The 11910-nt window shown below is 46.4% G+C and overlaps 1 protein-coding gene across 3 annotated transcripts in view; it reads right to left on the bottom strand.

Moving 5' to 3' along the window:
- The window catches only part of LOC100091267 (interferon-induced very large GTPase 1-like), a 34815-nt gene extending 23544 nt beyond the window's left edge, over positions 1-11271 (bottom strand). The window contains exons 1-3 of one of the 3 annotated variants that reach the window (XM_029057828.1): positions 11217-11271; positions 5286-5480; positions 3657-3835 (exon numbers count right to left, since the gene is read on the bottom strand). In XM_029057828.1, the coding sequence (XP_028913661.1) occupies positions 3657-3672 (16 nt within the window). In that variant the 5' untranslated portion in view covers positions 3673-3835; positions 5286-5480; positions 11217-11271. Of the gene's footprint in view, positions 1-3656; positions 3897-5285; positions 5514-11216 lie in introns of all 3 variants that reach the window. The other 2 variants (XM_029057826.1, XM_029057827.1) reach the window with 2 other exon arrangements.
- Positions 11272-11910: the final 639 nt, after the last annotated feature.

Consider the following 11910-nt stretch of genomic DNA (forward strand, 5'->3'; position numbering starts at 1 on the left):
CACTAGGAGTCCTTCAAACACTCAGCATTTTCCTGCTAAGTTTAGGAATTATTTTAGAGGCTCAAACAAGTATACTCTTAAATTTCACCTCTTAAATCACTGCCATCACCCCGCAGGGTGCAGGATTGCATTCTAGAAGGTGAAGGGGGAAGCCTCTGGGTTTCAGCTAATCATTTAGTCCTGTTTCCAGAGGATTGGTTGCTGGGGGGCTCAGAGAACAGCCTTCCTCCCTGCTGTACCCTTCTGCTTTTCTTCAACAGAGGTGAGTCCTACACACTGACCTGCTGTGAGCGGTCACACCCTGGCCAAACTAACAAGCTGTGAGCTAAGGGACTGGCTCACTGAAGGGACTGGCAGTGAGCGATAAGTAGCATCAATACTTCCCATACCTCCGAGTACTACCGACCCTGGAGGGCCTGTGTTAGCAATAAGGCTGAAAATTTAGACCCAGAATGAGTCAATTGCAATGGGTTTTGTCGGATGAGCCTTTCTCCCAGCAACTATCCTCAGTGGAATGGAGGAGGATCAGGAAGTAGCAAGGTATATCTGGGGAAGGGTCTTCACCAACTCTTTGTCGTAGGTTGGAACTCTGTCACACCAATGTGGCGAGTGCGGTGAGCCCACGATAAACTGCCTTACTATTGACTGTTTGTGGTCCCACAAACAACAACAAGGGAGAGACTCTGCAAAGGCATTGATGGGCTTTACTTGAGGGCAGGTGATTACTGGCCTGTGGGGGTGGAGCATGGAGGGAAGCGGGGCTTTCTCTCCCTGTTCTACCTAGTAACGGCCCTGGACCAATCACTGACTGCCCTGTAGAGCCACAGCGGCAATCCCTAAGACAAATAAAAGGTGGTCATTTTGAATTGCCAGGGGACACCTGGAGGCCCACAGAGAGAAGGCAGCAGAGGAGCCGAAGCATGCAGAGAAGCAAGATGGAAGCACGCTGAGAGCCGCAGAAGAGCAGCAGTTGGAAGCGGAGAGAAGAAGCATTGGCAGAATGGGCTCCTTTGACCACAGACTGGACCCTTGAAGGAGTGAGTGAGCGTGTGTGTGGGTGTGACTCCCTTTCATGCTGGTAAAACTAAATAAAAAACTTTCCAGTAACCTTGGCGATCAGAGGTGTTGTTTGACTTCTACTACGGGTCACTGAGGCTCCCCCAGTCTAAGAAGGTCCGAATAGGTACGAACCCGGGACTTGTGACAGCGAGTTGCCTCTAATCAGAGTCAGGGACCCCCACTCTGTCTGATCCTGTATGGTGCCAAGAGACCGACTGAACTTCCTCCCTGGAGCTAGGAGAAGTGAACACACTCCCTGGGGAACTTGATCCCTGGGTGATTTGAAAAGTGGCTCATGATGGGGTGATTTGAAAGGTATCCTATGTTGGGGTGATTTGAAAGGTAGCCCTGAGTGATTTGAATAAATAGCCCATTTACCAGCTGCTAGGAGTTGGGGACCATGCTGGCCAGTATATTTTTTACTTATTAACCTAAGAATAGCTTTGTTCCCATTAAGTTACCTATCGAGTCTATGAATCCATTTCTGGCTGGTTCCACCTGGTGACATAAATTTGGTGTCAGAAGTGAGATCTGACTTTCCCCGAAGAACCAGGGGTGGGATTTCCCCTAAGTGGTATGCCAAATGGTTTGACAGGCATGGGCACAACTCAGCTGACTTGGTGGAAGAGCTCATCACTTGATGGGTAGCAGTCCAAGGAAGAAGGGAAAGGGGAAGGGAAAGACCTTGCTGATGGAATAAGTGTCTTACTCCTGATTGGGAAGCATTCATGGGGAGTGTTTCAAGGTGACCCCGGGGTACTCACCCCCTCAAGGTCAAATGCTACCAAGCCAGCAAGGCAGAACTCAGAAGTGCAGGTGAGATACCACCCCACAACCAAACCCGCTAGATTGATAGCTCAAACCAGGAATACAGAAGTTATCCCTTGCCCCGGTGCCAATCAAATTAGATATGGAGGAGGGGGAGGGCGGAGATGATAAACTGAGGCCAGAAGCTGGAATGGCCTAGGAGGACAAGTGATAAATGTCTGCGGCCTCTGACCTTCTGTGCAGTGGATCGAGACTTGTAGCAGGCAGCTGTGGGTCACCTCTGCCCAGAGCCTGAGATGCCCGCTCTGCCTGCACCAAGTGAGAAGCCATGGGATGGGTGAGTGTCTTGTCCTGCTGAATGCTTGTGGGACTGGAAGCCAGGCATTTTGACATGGGTGTGTAACTCATAAGTGGATTCCTTTCAATAGTATTTATAGTATTTATTGAGCGCTTACTATGTGCAGAGCACTGTACTAAGCGCTTGGGATGAACAAGTTGGCAACAGATAGAGACAGTCCCTGCCGTTTGACGGGCTTACAGTCTAATCGGGGGAGGCGGACAGACAAGAACAATGGCACTAAACAGCGTCAAGGGGAAGAATGGGAAGTGCTCGAGGGTGGGAGCTAGCCATCTCACCACGTGTGAACAAACCATGAGTTAATTCCTCCTGGGTGGGATCAGGGTGTTTTACCTCGCGCGAGTAACACATAAGAATTTTCCTCCTGAAAGGGAAGCTCTAATATCATTAAATAACCACATTCCTCCCAAAAGGGAGGTTCAATTTGCTGTGACCAAAATAATCAAATAATCCAATTCACCTCGCAAAATACATTTTGTATAAAACTTAGCCTTTCTGTCCCCAGTATCTGTCTGTCTGTCTGTCTCTCTCTCCTCCGATTCCCAAACAAACCTGTCCCTGGGTGATGGGTGACAGGGAGAGATCTAGATGCTTGGCCACATGTAAGTAGCTAAATAAGTGAATTCTTCCCAAAAAGGAAGTTCATTTCTCCACACGGAATCAATCTTGCATAGCTCAGCTTTTCTGACTCCCGCCTCTAAAATTCACCACCCCAAGATTCTTCAACTTCTTGAACATGAGGTGGTTGAATTAGAGTTTTAGGAACCCTGCCTTCCCCCTTCCCCATCACTGCTGGAGTAAAACCGTGTTGGGTGGACGATCTGGTTCTATTGATTCTATTCTATATTATGGCAATGCTGTGCAAGGTTGCAGCAGGAGATCTGTTACCTGGTGTCTAACCAGCTGGTAAACTCTTCCAGTTCAACAGGTTAGTACTTTAAAAACGTGTCTTTGAGGCAGGTGGTTCAGGAATGGTATTTATTGAGTGCTTACTGCATACAGAGAATTGTACTAAACATGGAGAGAACTGTACTAAGTACTTGGAATAATATAACAGAGTTGGTAGATACGTTCCCTGCCCACAAGGGGCTTACAGCTTAGTCATCTGATATATTACCAACTCTGTTATATTGCACTCTTCCTATCTCTTAATACAGTGATCCGCACACAGTAAGCACTCAGTAAATGCGATTGACTGATTGATTGATTTCAGGCCATTAGGTCATATTGGGTGAGAGGCAGTATTACTTTTAAGACTCCTCATTTTTGTTCTCTGTTCTTTGCGGTGCTCCTTGCTGGTGAGGTCTTCCCCACTAGTCTTTCCTCTTGCAGTGGATTGCCCTGGGAATAACTCTGTGGGCAGGGAATGTTATATTGTGGTGGTGTACTCTCTGAAGTGCTTAGTACAGTGCACTACACATAAAGAATAATATAATAAATACGATGAATTGGCTGATTGATTTTGACTTACCTGGCTGGGATGCCATTGTGCTAAGACAATTAGTCTGCTGGGGGACAGAAAGTGTATTGCTCTCAACAGAGCTACGTGATGTTCCTGGAGTCCATCAGGGACAAATAGTGGATGCGTCAATGTCTCCCTGAACAATCAATGTCCATGTGTTTGACCTCTTGATGTCCATGCTTGAGAACCTTCCAAGAAATAAAAAGAAAACTGTGGATTCCTGGCATAGAGAGAGAAAGGCACCAGCTCCTGCAGATGGAAACAAAGATGGGAGATGGGATGAGGAAAGGGAAAACAGAGAGAGTTGAGCACTCAAAGACTCCACTGATCTCCAGTTATTTTAAATAATCAATGAATCAATAGTATATATTAAACTTTTACTGTGTGCAAAGCAGTGTATTAAACACTTTGGAGAATACATTGTAATTGGGTTGGTAGATGTGATTCCAGCCCTTTAGGAGCTTATCAAATAGAGAAGGCAGACATTAAATTATAGATGGGGGAGCAGCAGAGAATAAGGCTATGTACAGATGTGTGTTGTGTGTGTTTGTGTGTGTGTGTGTGTGTGTTCAAGGGTTGGGAATTGGACAAAGGATGGAGGAAGAATGTCCAGGAGAATAGGATGGTTTGAGGATCTCTAGGGGAGTTGGGCTCTTCTCAGTACAACACCTGGAGGGTTTCCAGTACTTTAATAATAATGTTGGTATTTGTTAAGCGCTTACTATGTGCAGAGCACTGTTCTAAGCGCTGGGGTAAACACAGGGGAATCAGGTTGTCCCACGTGGGGCTCACAGTCTTAATCCCCATTTTACAGATGAGGGAACTGAGGCACAGAGAAGTGAAGTGACTTGCCCACAGTCACACAGCTGACAAGTGGCAGAGCTGGGATTCGAACTACTTTGTCAGTCTTGACTAAGAGGGAGAATCAAGCAGAGGTATCTCATTCCATTTTTAGTTTAGGCAGGGCTAGCAAGTGGAAAGCAATCTGCTACAGATCAAAATTCACCCACTGTGCTGGGCAGCAGCGGCATGGGAAAGAGTCGAGGGTGGACACTCAAGTTTACTGCGTGGAAGAAGGCAGTGGTAAACCACTTCCATATTTTCACCAAGAAAATTACGGATACACTACCAGAACGATTGGAGATAGAGGTGAGGCATTCTGGGAGATTTGTGTCCATGGAGTCGCTTTGGGTCGAAGATGACTCAATAGCGTAATACAAGACAAGGGAAGGTGGGGGAAAGGAGTATCCTGAGTGGATTTCAGGTCACTAGGTCATGTTGGGTGGAAATAATAATTATGTTATTTGTTAAGTGCTTACTATATGCAAGGCACTGGACTAAGCCTTGGGGTAGATACAAGGTAATTGGATTGGACAAAGTCCCTGTCGCACATGGGGCTCACAGTCTTAATTACTTCAAAGCCTCCTCATTTTTGCTCTCTGTTGTTTGCAGCCCTCCCCATTGGTGAGGTCTTCCCTACTAGTTTTTCCCCCTTGCAGTGGGTTGCCCTGGGAATAGCTTTGTGGACAGGGAATGTGTCAGTTATATTGTTGTGTTGTCTCCAAAGTGCTTAGTACAGTGCCCTGGACACAAGAAGCGCTCAATAAATATGATTGACATTGATTGATTTTAACTTACCTGGCTGTGTTGTCAATGTGCTAAGACAATTAGTTTGCTGAAGGATGGAGATAATGTATGCTCTCAGCAGAGCTATGTGATATCTCTGGAATCCATCAGGGACAAATAGTGGAGTCTGTTCCTGTAGATGCGTCAATGCCTCCCTGACCAATCAGTGTCCATAGGTTTGACTTCTTGATGTCCATGCTTGAGAACCTCCTCACAGAGAAAAAGAAAGCCAGTGGATGCCTGGAAATAGAAGGAGCAAGGAAACAGACCCCGAAATTGGAAACAAAAATGGGCAAAGGAAAAACAGAGAGAGCTGAGCACTCAGACTCTACTGATCTCCAGTTATTATAATTCATCAATCAGTAAATAGTGTATATAGTATAGTACATATATTTGTGGGTTTGAATACCAGCTCTCTATATATACCACTTCCACTTGTCAGCTGTATGACTTTGGGCAAGTCACTTAACTTCTCTGTGCCTTAGTTACCTCATTTGTAAAATGGGGACTGAAACTGTGAGCCCCATGTGGGACAACCTGATAACCTTGTATCTACCCCAGTTCTTAGAACAGTGCTTGGAACATAGTAAGCGCTTAACAAGTACCATTATTGTCATCATTATTATATGTATTATATTTCCTGTGTGCAAAGCATTGTACTAACCCTTTGGGAGAGTAGAATAGTGTTGGTAGATATGAGTCCTGCCCTCTAGGAGTTTATAATTTAGTTGGGAAGACAGACATTAAATTACAGATGGGAGAGCAGCAGAGTATAAGACTATGTACATGAGTGTGTGTGTGTGTGTGTGTTCATATGTGTATGTTCAAGGGTTGGGGAACTGGAGGACGGGTGTCCAGGAGAAAGAAGATGATTTGAGGGTCTTTAGGGGAGTTGGGGCAAAGGAGTATCCTGAGTTGGGGTCCTAAACAGTGGAAGGAAAGAAGGATGACTGTTTGGAGGGCAGTCATCACCTTGCTGCTCCCAGGATCCTTAGGCCCTGTGTTGTAAGAGCAGCAAGTATTAAGTACTAATGGGGAACAGCGCAGTTGCTTGACACCTGGTAGCTTCAATTGGAAGCAAAGAGGGTGGCCTGAGCTCTTCCCCAGGCAGCAGTCAGAACTGGCTAGAGGAAAGTAAACAAAAACAGAGCTCAGCTGGATCTCCTGCTTCTGACCCAGGTCACTGACCACAATAATGTTGGTATTTGTTAAGCGCTTACTATGTGCACTGTTCTAAGCGCTGGGGTAGATACAGGGTAATCAGCTTGTCCCACGTGTGGCTCACAGTCTTCACCCCCATTTTACAGATGAGAGAACTGAGGCACAGAGAAGTTAAGTGACTTGCCCACAGTCACACAGCTGACAAGTGTCAGAGATGGGATTCGAACTCATGACCTGTGACTCCCAAACCCATGCTCTTTTCACTGAGCCACGCTGCTTCTCACCTCAGGGTCATATGGTAACTCAGGCTCACCTTCCCAGGATCACAAGGTGAAACTGAACTCGACTAGAAGATCCATGCTATTCTTCCTGTTTGTATTGCTTTCTCTCTCTTCAACAAACCATGTCTGCCCTTCCCTGAAAACCCTATTAGAAACCGACATCCTCCATGAATTCTTCCCCAGATTTACCTTTCACTCCCAACTCCTTAACACTTATATATACCAATGAATTGAGTGGACATTTCTGTTTTTGTACTCTTCGTTTATGTTTTGGGCTATGTCTCTGTCTACTTGAAAGCTGATTATTTTTGTTATAAAGCTGTCTTTTCTTCATCAGCAGATTTTAAGTTTTCTCAGAGCAGGGGAATTTTTAACTCATAAGGACAGGACAGTAGTGTACACCCAGTAAAAGTAATACACACTCTTAGCTGATAGATTGGTTGGTGGGATTAAAGAGCTGAAACACAACATTAAATGCAAATTAATGTGGTTCAATAATCAAGCATCACTCATACTAGTGATAATGTCAGTAGCTCATTCATTCATTCAATTGTATTTATTGAGTGTTTATTGTATGCAGAACACTGAACTAAGCGCTTGGGAGAGTACACTCTAACACTTAACAGACACATTCCCTGCCCCAAACGAGCTTACAGTCTAGAGGAGGAGTCAGCCATTACTATGAAAGAATACATTAATAAGTGTATGGGGCTGGGATGGGCAAGGCAGAAGGGAGAGGAAGGAGAAAGAAGGGCTTAGGGAAGGCTTTTTGGAGATGTGTCTTCATTAAAGCTTTGAAAGGGGGGGAGATTTGAGAAAGCAGGGCATTGTAGACTGGAAGCAGGATTTAGGCAAGGGGTCGGCAGCAAGATAGATGAGATTGAGATACAGTGAGAAGATTAGCATTAGAGAAGCAAAGTGTGCAGGCTGGGTTGTAGAGCCAGTGGCAAGGTTTTTTTTTGTTTGATGCGGAGGTGGATGGAAAACCACTGGAGTTTCTTGAGGAGTGAAGAAACATGTTCTGAATCTTTTTTGTAGAAAAATGATCCAGGCAGTAGAGTGAAGTATGGGACTGGAGTGAGTAGATACAGGAGGCTGGGAGGTTTCTTTTATGTTGCTTTATTATTTTACTGTTTCATCATTCTTTTTGTGCCTGTCCCCAGTCCTCTCTCCCCTCTTTATAGTCTTAGATTTGAGCCCCCTGAGGGTCAAGGACTGTGTACAATTCTCAGCTATGTATTTTTTTCCCAGTGCTTAGTACAGGTCTGCATATAATAATCACTTACATCCACCTTGGCACTTAGTACGGTGCCTAGCACTTAATAATGGCATTTGTTAAGCACTTACTATGTGCCAAGCACTGTTCTAAACACTGATAATTATAATTCTATTAAGGACTTACTTTGCGCCAGCCGTTGCACTTAGTGCCGGGATGGATATAGGCTAATCGGGTTGGACCCAGTCCATGTTCCTTGTTGGGGCTCACAGTCACAGTTCCCAGATGAGGTAACTGAGGCACAGAGAAGTAAAGTGACTTGCCCAAGGTCACATAGCCGACCATTGGCAGTCAGGATTAGAACCCAGGACCCATGACTCCCAGGCCTGTGCTCTATCCACTATGCTAAGCTGCTTCTCAAACTATGTGCTAGATGCTCTACTAAGCTCTTCGGTGGATACAAGCAATTTGGATTGGACATAGTCCATGTCCCATGGGGAGCTCACAATCTCAATACCCATTTTACAGATGAGGTAACTGAGGCCCAGAGAAGTGATGTGACTTGCCCACGGTCACACAGCAGACAAGCGGCAGAGCCGGAATTAGAACCCATGACCCTCTGTCTCTTAAGGGCTTAACAAATATAATAATAATTGTTATTATAATAAATAAAATACTATTTCTACTACTGTCCCAAGGTGACCCCGGGGTATCCACCATCTCAAGGTCAAATACCATCTCATGACTGCCTGAGCCAGCAGACACAACTCGGAAGTGCGGGTGGGATACCGCCCCCACGACCAAAATCTCTAGATTGACAGCCCAAGCTGGGAATAGAGAAGGTGTCCCTCGCCCCGGTGCCAATCAACTTAGATATGGAGGAAGGGAAAGGCAGAAATTGGATAAACTGAGGCCAGAAGCTGGAATGGCCTAGGTACACAGGTGATAAATACCTATAGCCTCTAACCTTCTGTGCAGGGGATAGAGACTTGCAGCAGGCGGCTGCCAGTTTCCTCTGCCCAGAGTGTGAGATGCCCACTCTTGCCCGCACCAAGTGAGGAGCCGTGGGATGGATGAGTGTCCCGTCCCTCTGAACACTCGTGGGGTTGGAAATGGAAAGTACTTGGGTGGGAGCTAGGTGTTTCACCACAGATGTGTGACACATAAGTGGATTCCTCCCAAGTAGAAAGTGCTCATGGGTGAGAGTTAGTCTCCTCACCATGTGCAAACAAACCCCAAGTGAATTCCATCTGGGTGTGTCCTAGGTGTATTACCAAGCGCGAGTAGCACATAAGTACATTCCTCTCGATAGGGAAGTTCTAATATCATTAAATAATCAAATAGTTAAATTTGTCACATCCAAAATAATCAAATAACTCAATTGTCTTTGCTGGCTTTCTGTCCCCGGTCTCTTTCTTTCCCTCTCTCTGTCCTGTCCTGCCCTTTCAAGTTTCTCTCCAAATGTGAGATTTTTTATGGTCTTCAGGAGCCAGTGAAACCCTGCCAACTGCAAGCCCGCATTTGCTCCCTAATGGCCCGAGATTGCCAATGCATCTCCCTCCGAACTCCACTGACCATCCCAGAGGATGTGAGAAAAGGAGTCAGGCACCCATCAGCCTACAGCTTCTCTCTCAAAATTCTCCTCCCTGCCTCCTCCCCTGCCAACTTCTGTTCTCTAGGAAAGTCAAAGCCAATCAAACACGAACTTGAAAAATGAAACGAATACTTACTAAAGTCCTCCAGAACTCGGTCCAAAAATTACCCTTTTAAAAAATGGTATTTGTTAAGCGCTTACTATGTGCCAGGCAGTGAACTAGGGTGTCCAACAGGTCCTTTGAGGACAGGAGGGTGGATCAGAGAACCCAACCACAAACAAAAATCAACCCCCCGGGGGAGGAGGAGCTGGAGGGTGGGGAGAGGAGGAGGAGAAGGATACAAGCTTATCAGATTGGACACAGGCCAATATCCCACATTGGGCTCACAGTATTAATTCCCACTTTACGGATGAGGTAACTGAGGCACAGAAAAGATAGGCAAGTCACTTAATGTCACACAGCAAAGTGGAGAAGCCAGGATTAGAAGCCAGGTCCTTCTGACTACCAGGCTCATGTTCTATCCATTAGGCCACACGGCTTCTCCCTTACAGCAACATCAACTAGACTGATATGGAACCAACTTCTTTTATCTTGATAAAACCTGCTGCAACAATAATCAGTCATGCTTCATTTATGCCTGTCTACCAGAGCCAACACATGTATTCTGCATTTCTAACTGGCTCTATAGAAACCATCTCTTGTCCCCAAGTGACCTATGATGATGGGGGTCTCTACCCGGACCCTCCCACCCTCTGCCCGGACCCTCCCACCCCACCACGGGTCCTGGGATACAGGCATCCCTGGCCTGGAGTTGTTCCCTAAATCCGGCAGGGGTGGGCAGGGGCAGGGGTGGGCAGGGCCAGTGCCAGGGGTGGGCAGGGCCAGTGCCTGTCTTACTATCAATAAGTATAGTATTTGTAAGTACTTACTATGTGCCTAACTCAGTACTAAGCACCGGAGTAGTTACAAGTTGTAATTATTATTAAGTTCCTCAAATGAGACACAGTCCCCATCTCACCAAAGAAGGGAAGAGTGGGAGAGATGAATGTGGAACTGGAGGGACCGGAGGGGGATTAAGGAGGGGCCCGGCGGGGTGCAGAGGGCGGGTCAGTTAGGAGACCCCCAGATGGGATGGGGAGAAGGGCAGATGGAGGCGGGGGGTTAGGGGTCGGTAAGGAGGTGGCAGGAGACAAAGAGTCACGGGACCTCGGGGGATAGGGACAGAATGGAAGAGGGAGAGGAATGGGGGAAGGGGGAGTGTGAGAGGGGAGACTCAGGGCTGCCTTCACTCTAAACTTAGGTCCCTGGTTGATGTCATTTGCATTTCCCTAAACCAGGCTTAATGCAGAAGCTACAGATGCCCCAGATTAGTGGGGAGAGCTGGGGGGCTTAGCCTGAGAAGGGGGTGGGATTGTGCCATGAATATTATGGATAATGTTAGCCTGGGGAGACTGGTGCAGCTACTTACCCCCCAGTGCTCCCTGTCAACCTAGACAGCTGATGCCATCCTCCTCCTCCTCATCAAGGGCATGTTGTGAGTGCCTATCTGGTCTACATTGTGATGGCCAGTTCTTGAGAGCCCTGCAGGACCCTGTCTTTATCACCCACAGGAACCGAGGTGGAAGAAATTGACACCATCTCAAGGGGGAATTGAAAAAGAGGGAGAAGAGAAGGGAAATTGGGAACTCACCTGTTTTGATCCCTGGAGCGTCTTTGGACAGTACTGGCTCAGTGGGAGGCTGGGGACCAATTGTAGAGAGAACAGCGTCCCACCTCTAGTTATGAAAAAGAGAATGGGAAGGGAGGGGCAAACCAGGGCAGACTAGTTTGAGATTGGCTGGAGGGTGTTGGCTATCTTCTCAGTTCACCCATTCATTTGCCTTTTCTTGTACCATTTGCACATCTCTTTCACTTGCATTTCATTTCATTTCAGGTTTTCCAGGAAAGCACAAGGATGGGCTGAAATGTGAAACCACCGCAGGAACAATAACAGGAAGCAACAGTTCAGAATTTCGTTACACCCTCTTTAGCACTCATGCACATCTAGAAGTGCTCATTTTAAACAGTCATTGAAAATATTTGTATATTTATCTTCCTTGTCAGAATATAAGATTTTTGTGGACAGTGAATGTGTCCCTCTCGTTACCAGAAAGCCCTCATTCCCTGGGGTCTGAAATCCTGAAATCCATGCTCTAGTAAAGTGCCCTCCACAGCACTCCCTCCTCTCAGGGGTAACCCAATTAGTCAGTCAGTCAATTGTATATATTGAGCATTTACTGTGTGCAGATCTCTGTATGAAGCACTTGGGAGAATACAATGACCCAGGCTGCACATATTAGCAAGCACAGGTTTCTATTGCTCCAGTCCCCCACTTTGGGTGCTCG

The sequence above is a fragment of the Ornithorhynchus anatinus genome, chromosome 2 (assembly GCF_004115215.2).
Source record: "Ornithorhynchus anatinus isolate Pmale09 chromosome 2, mOrnAna1.pri.v4, whole genome shotgun sequence".
Lineage (NCBI taxonomy): Eukaryota > Metazoa > Chordata > Mammalia > Monotremata > Ornithorhynchidae > Ornithorhynchus > Ornithorhynchus anatinus.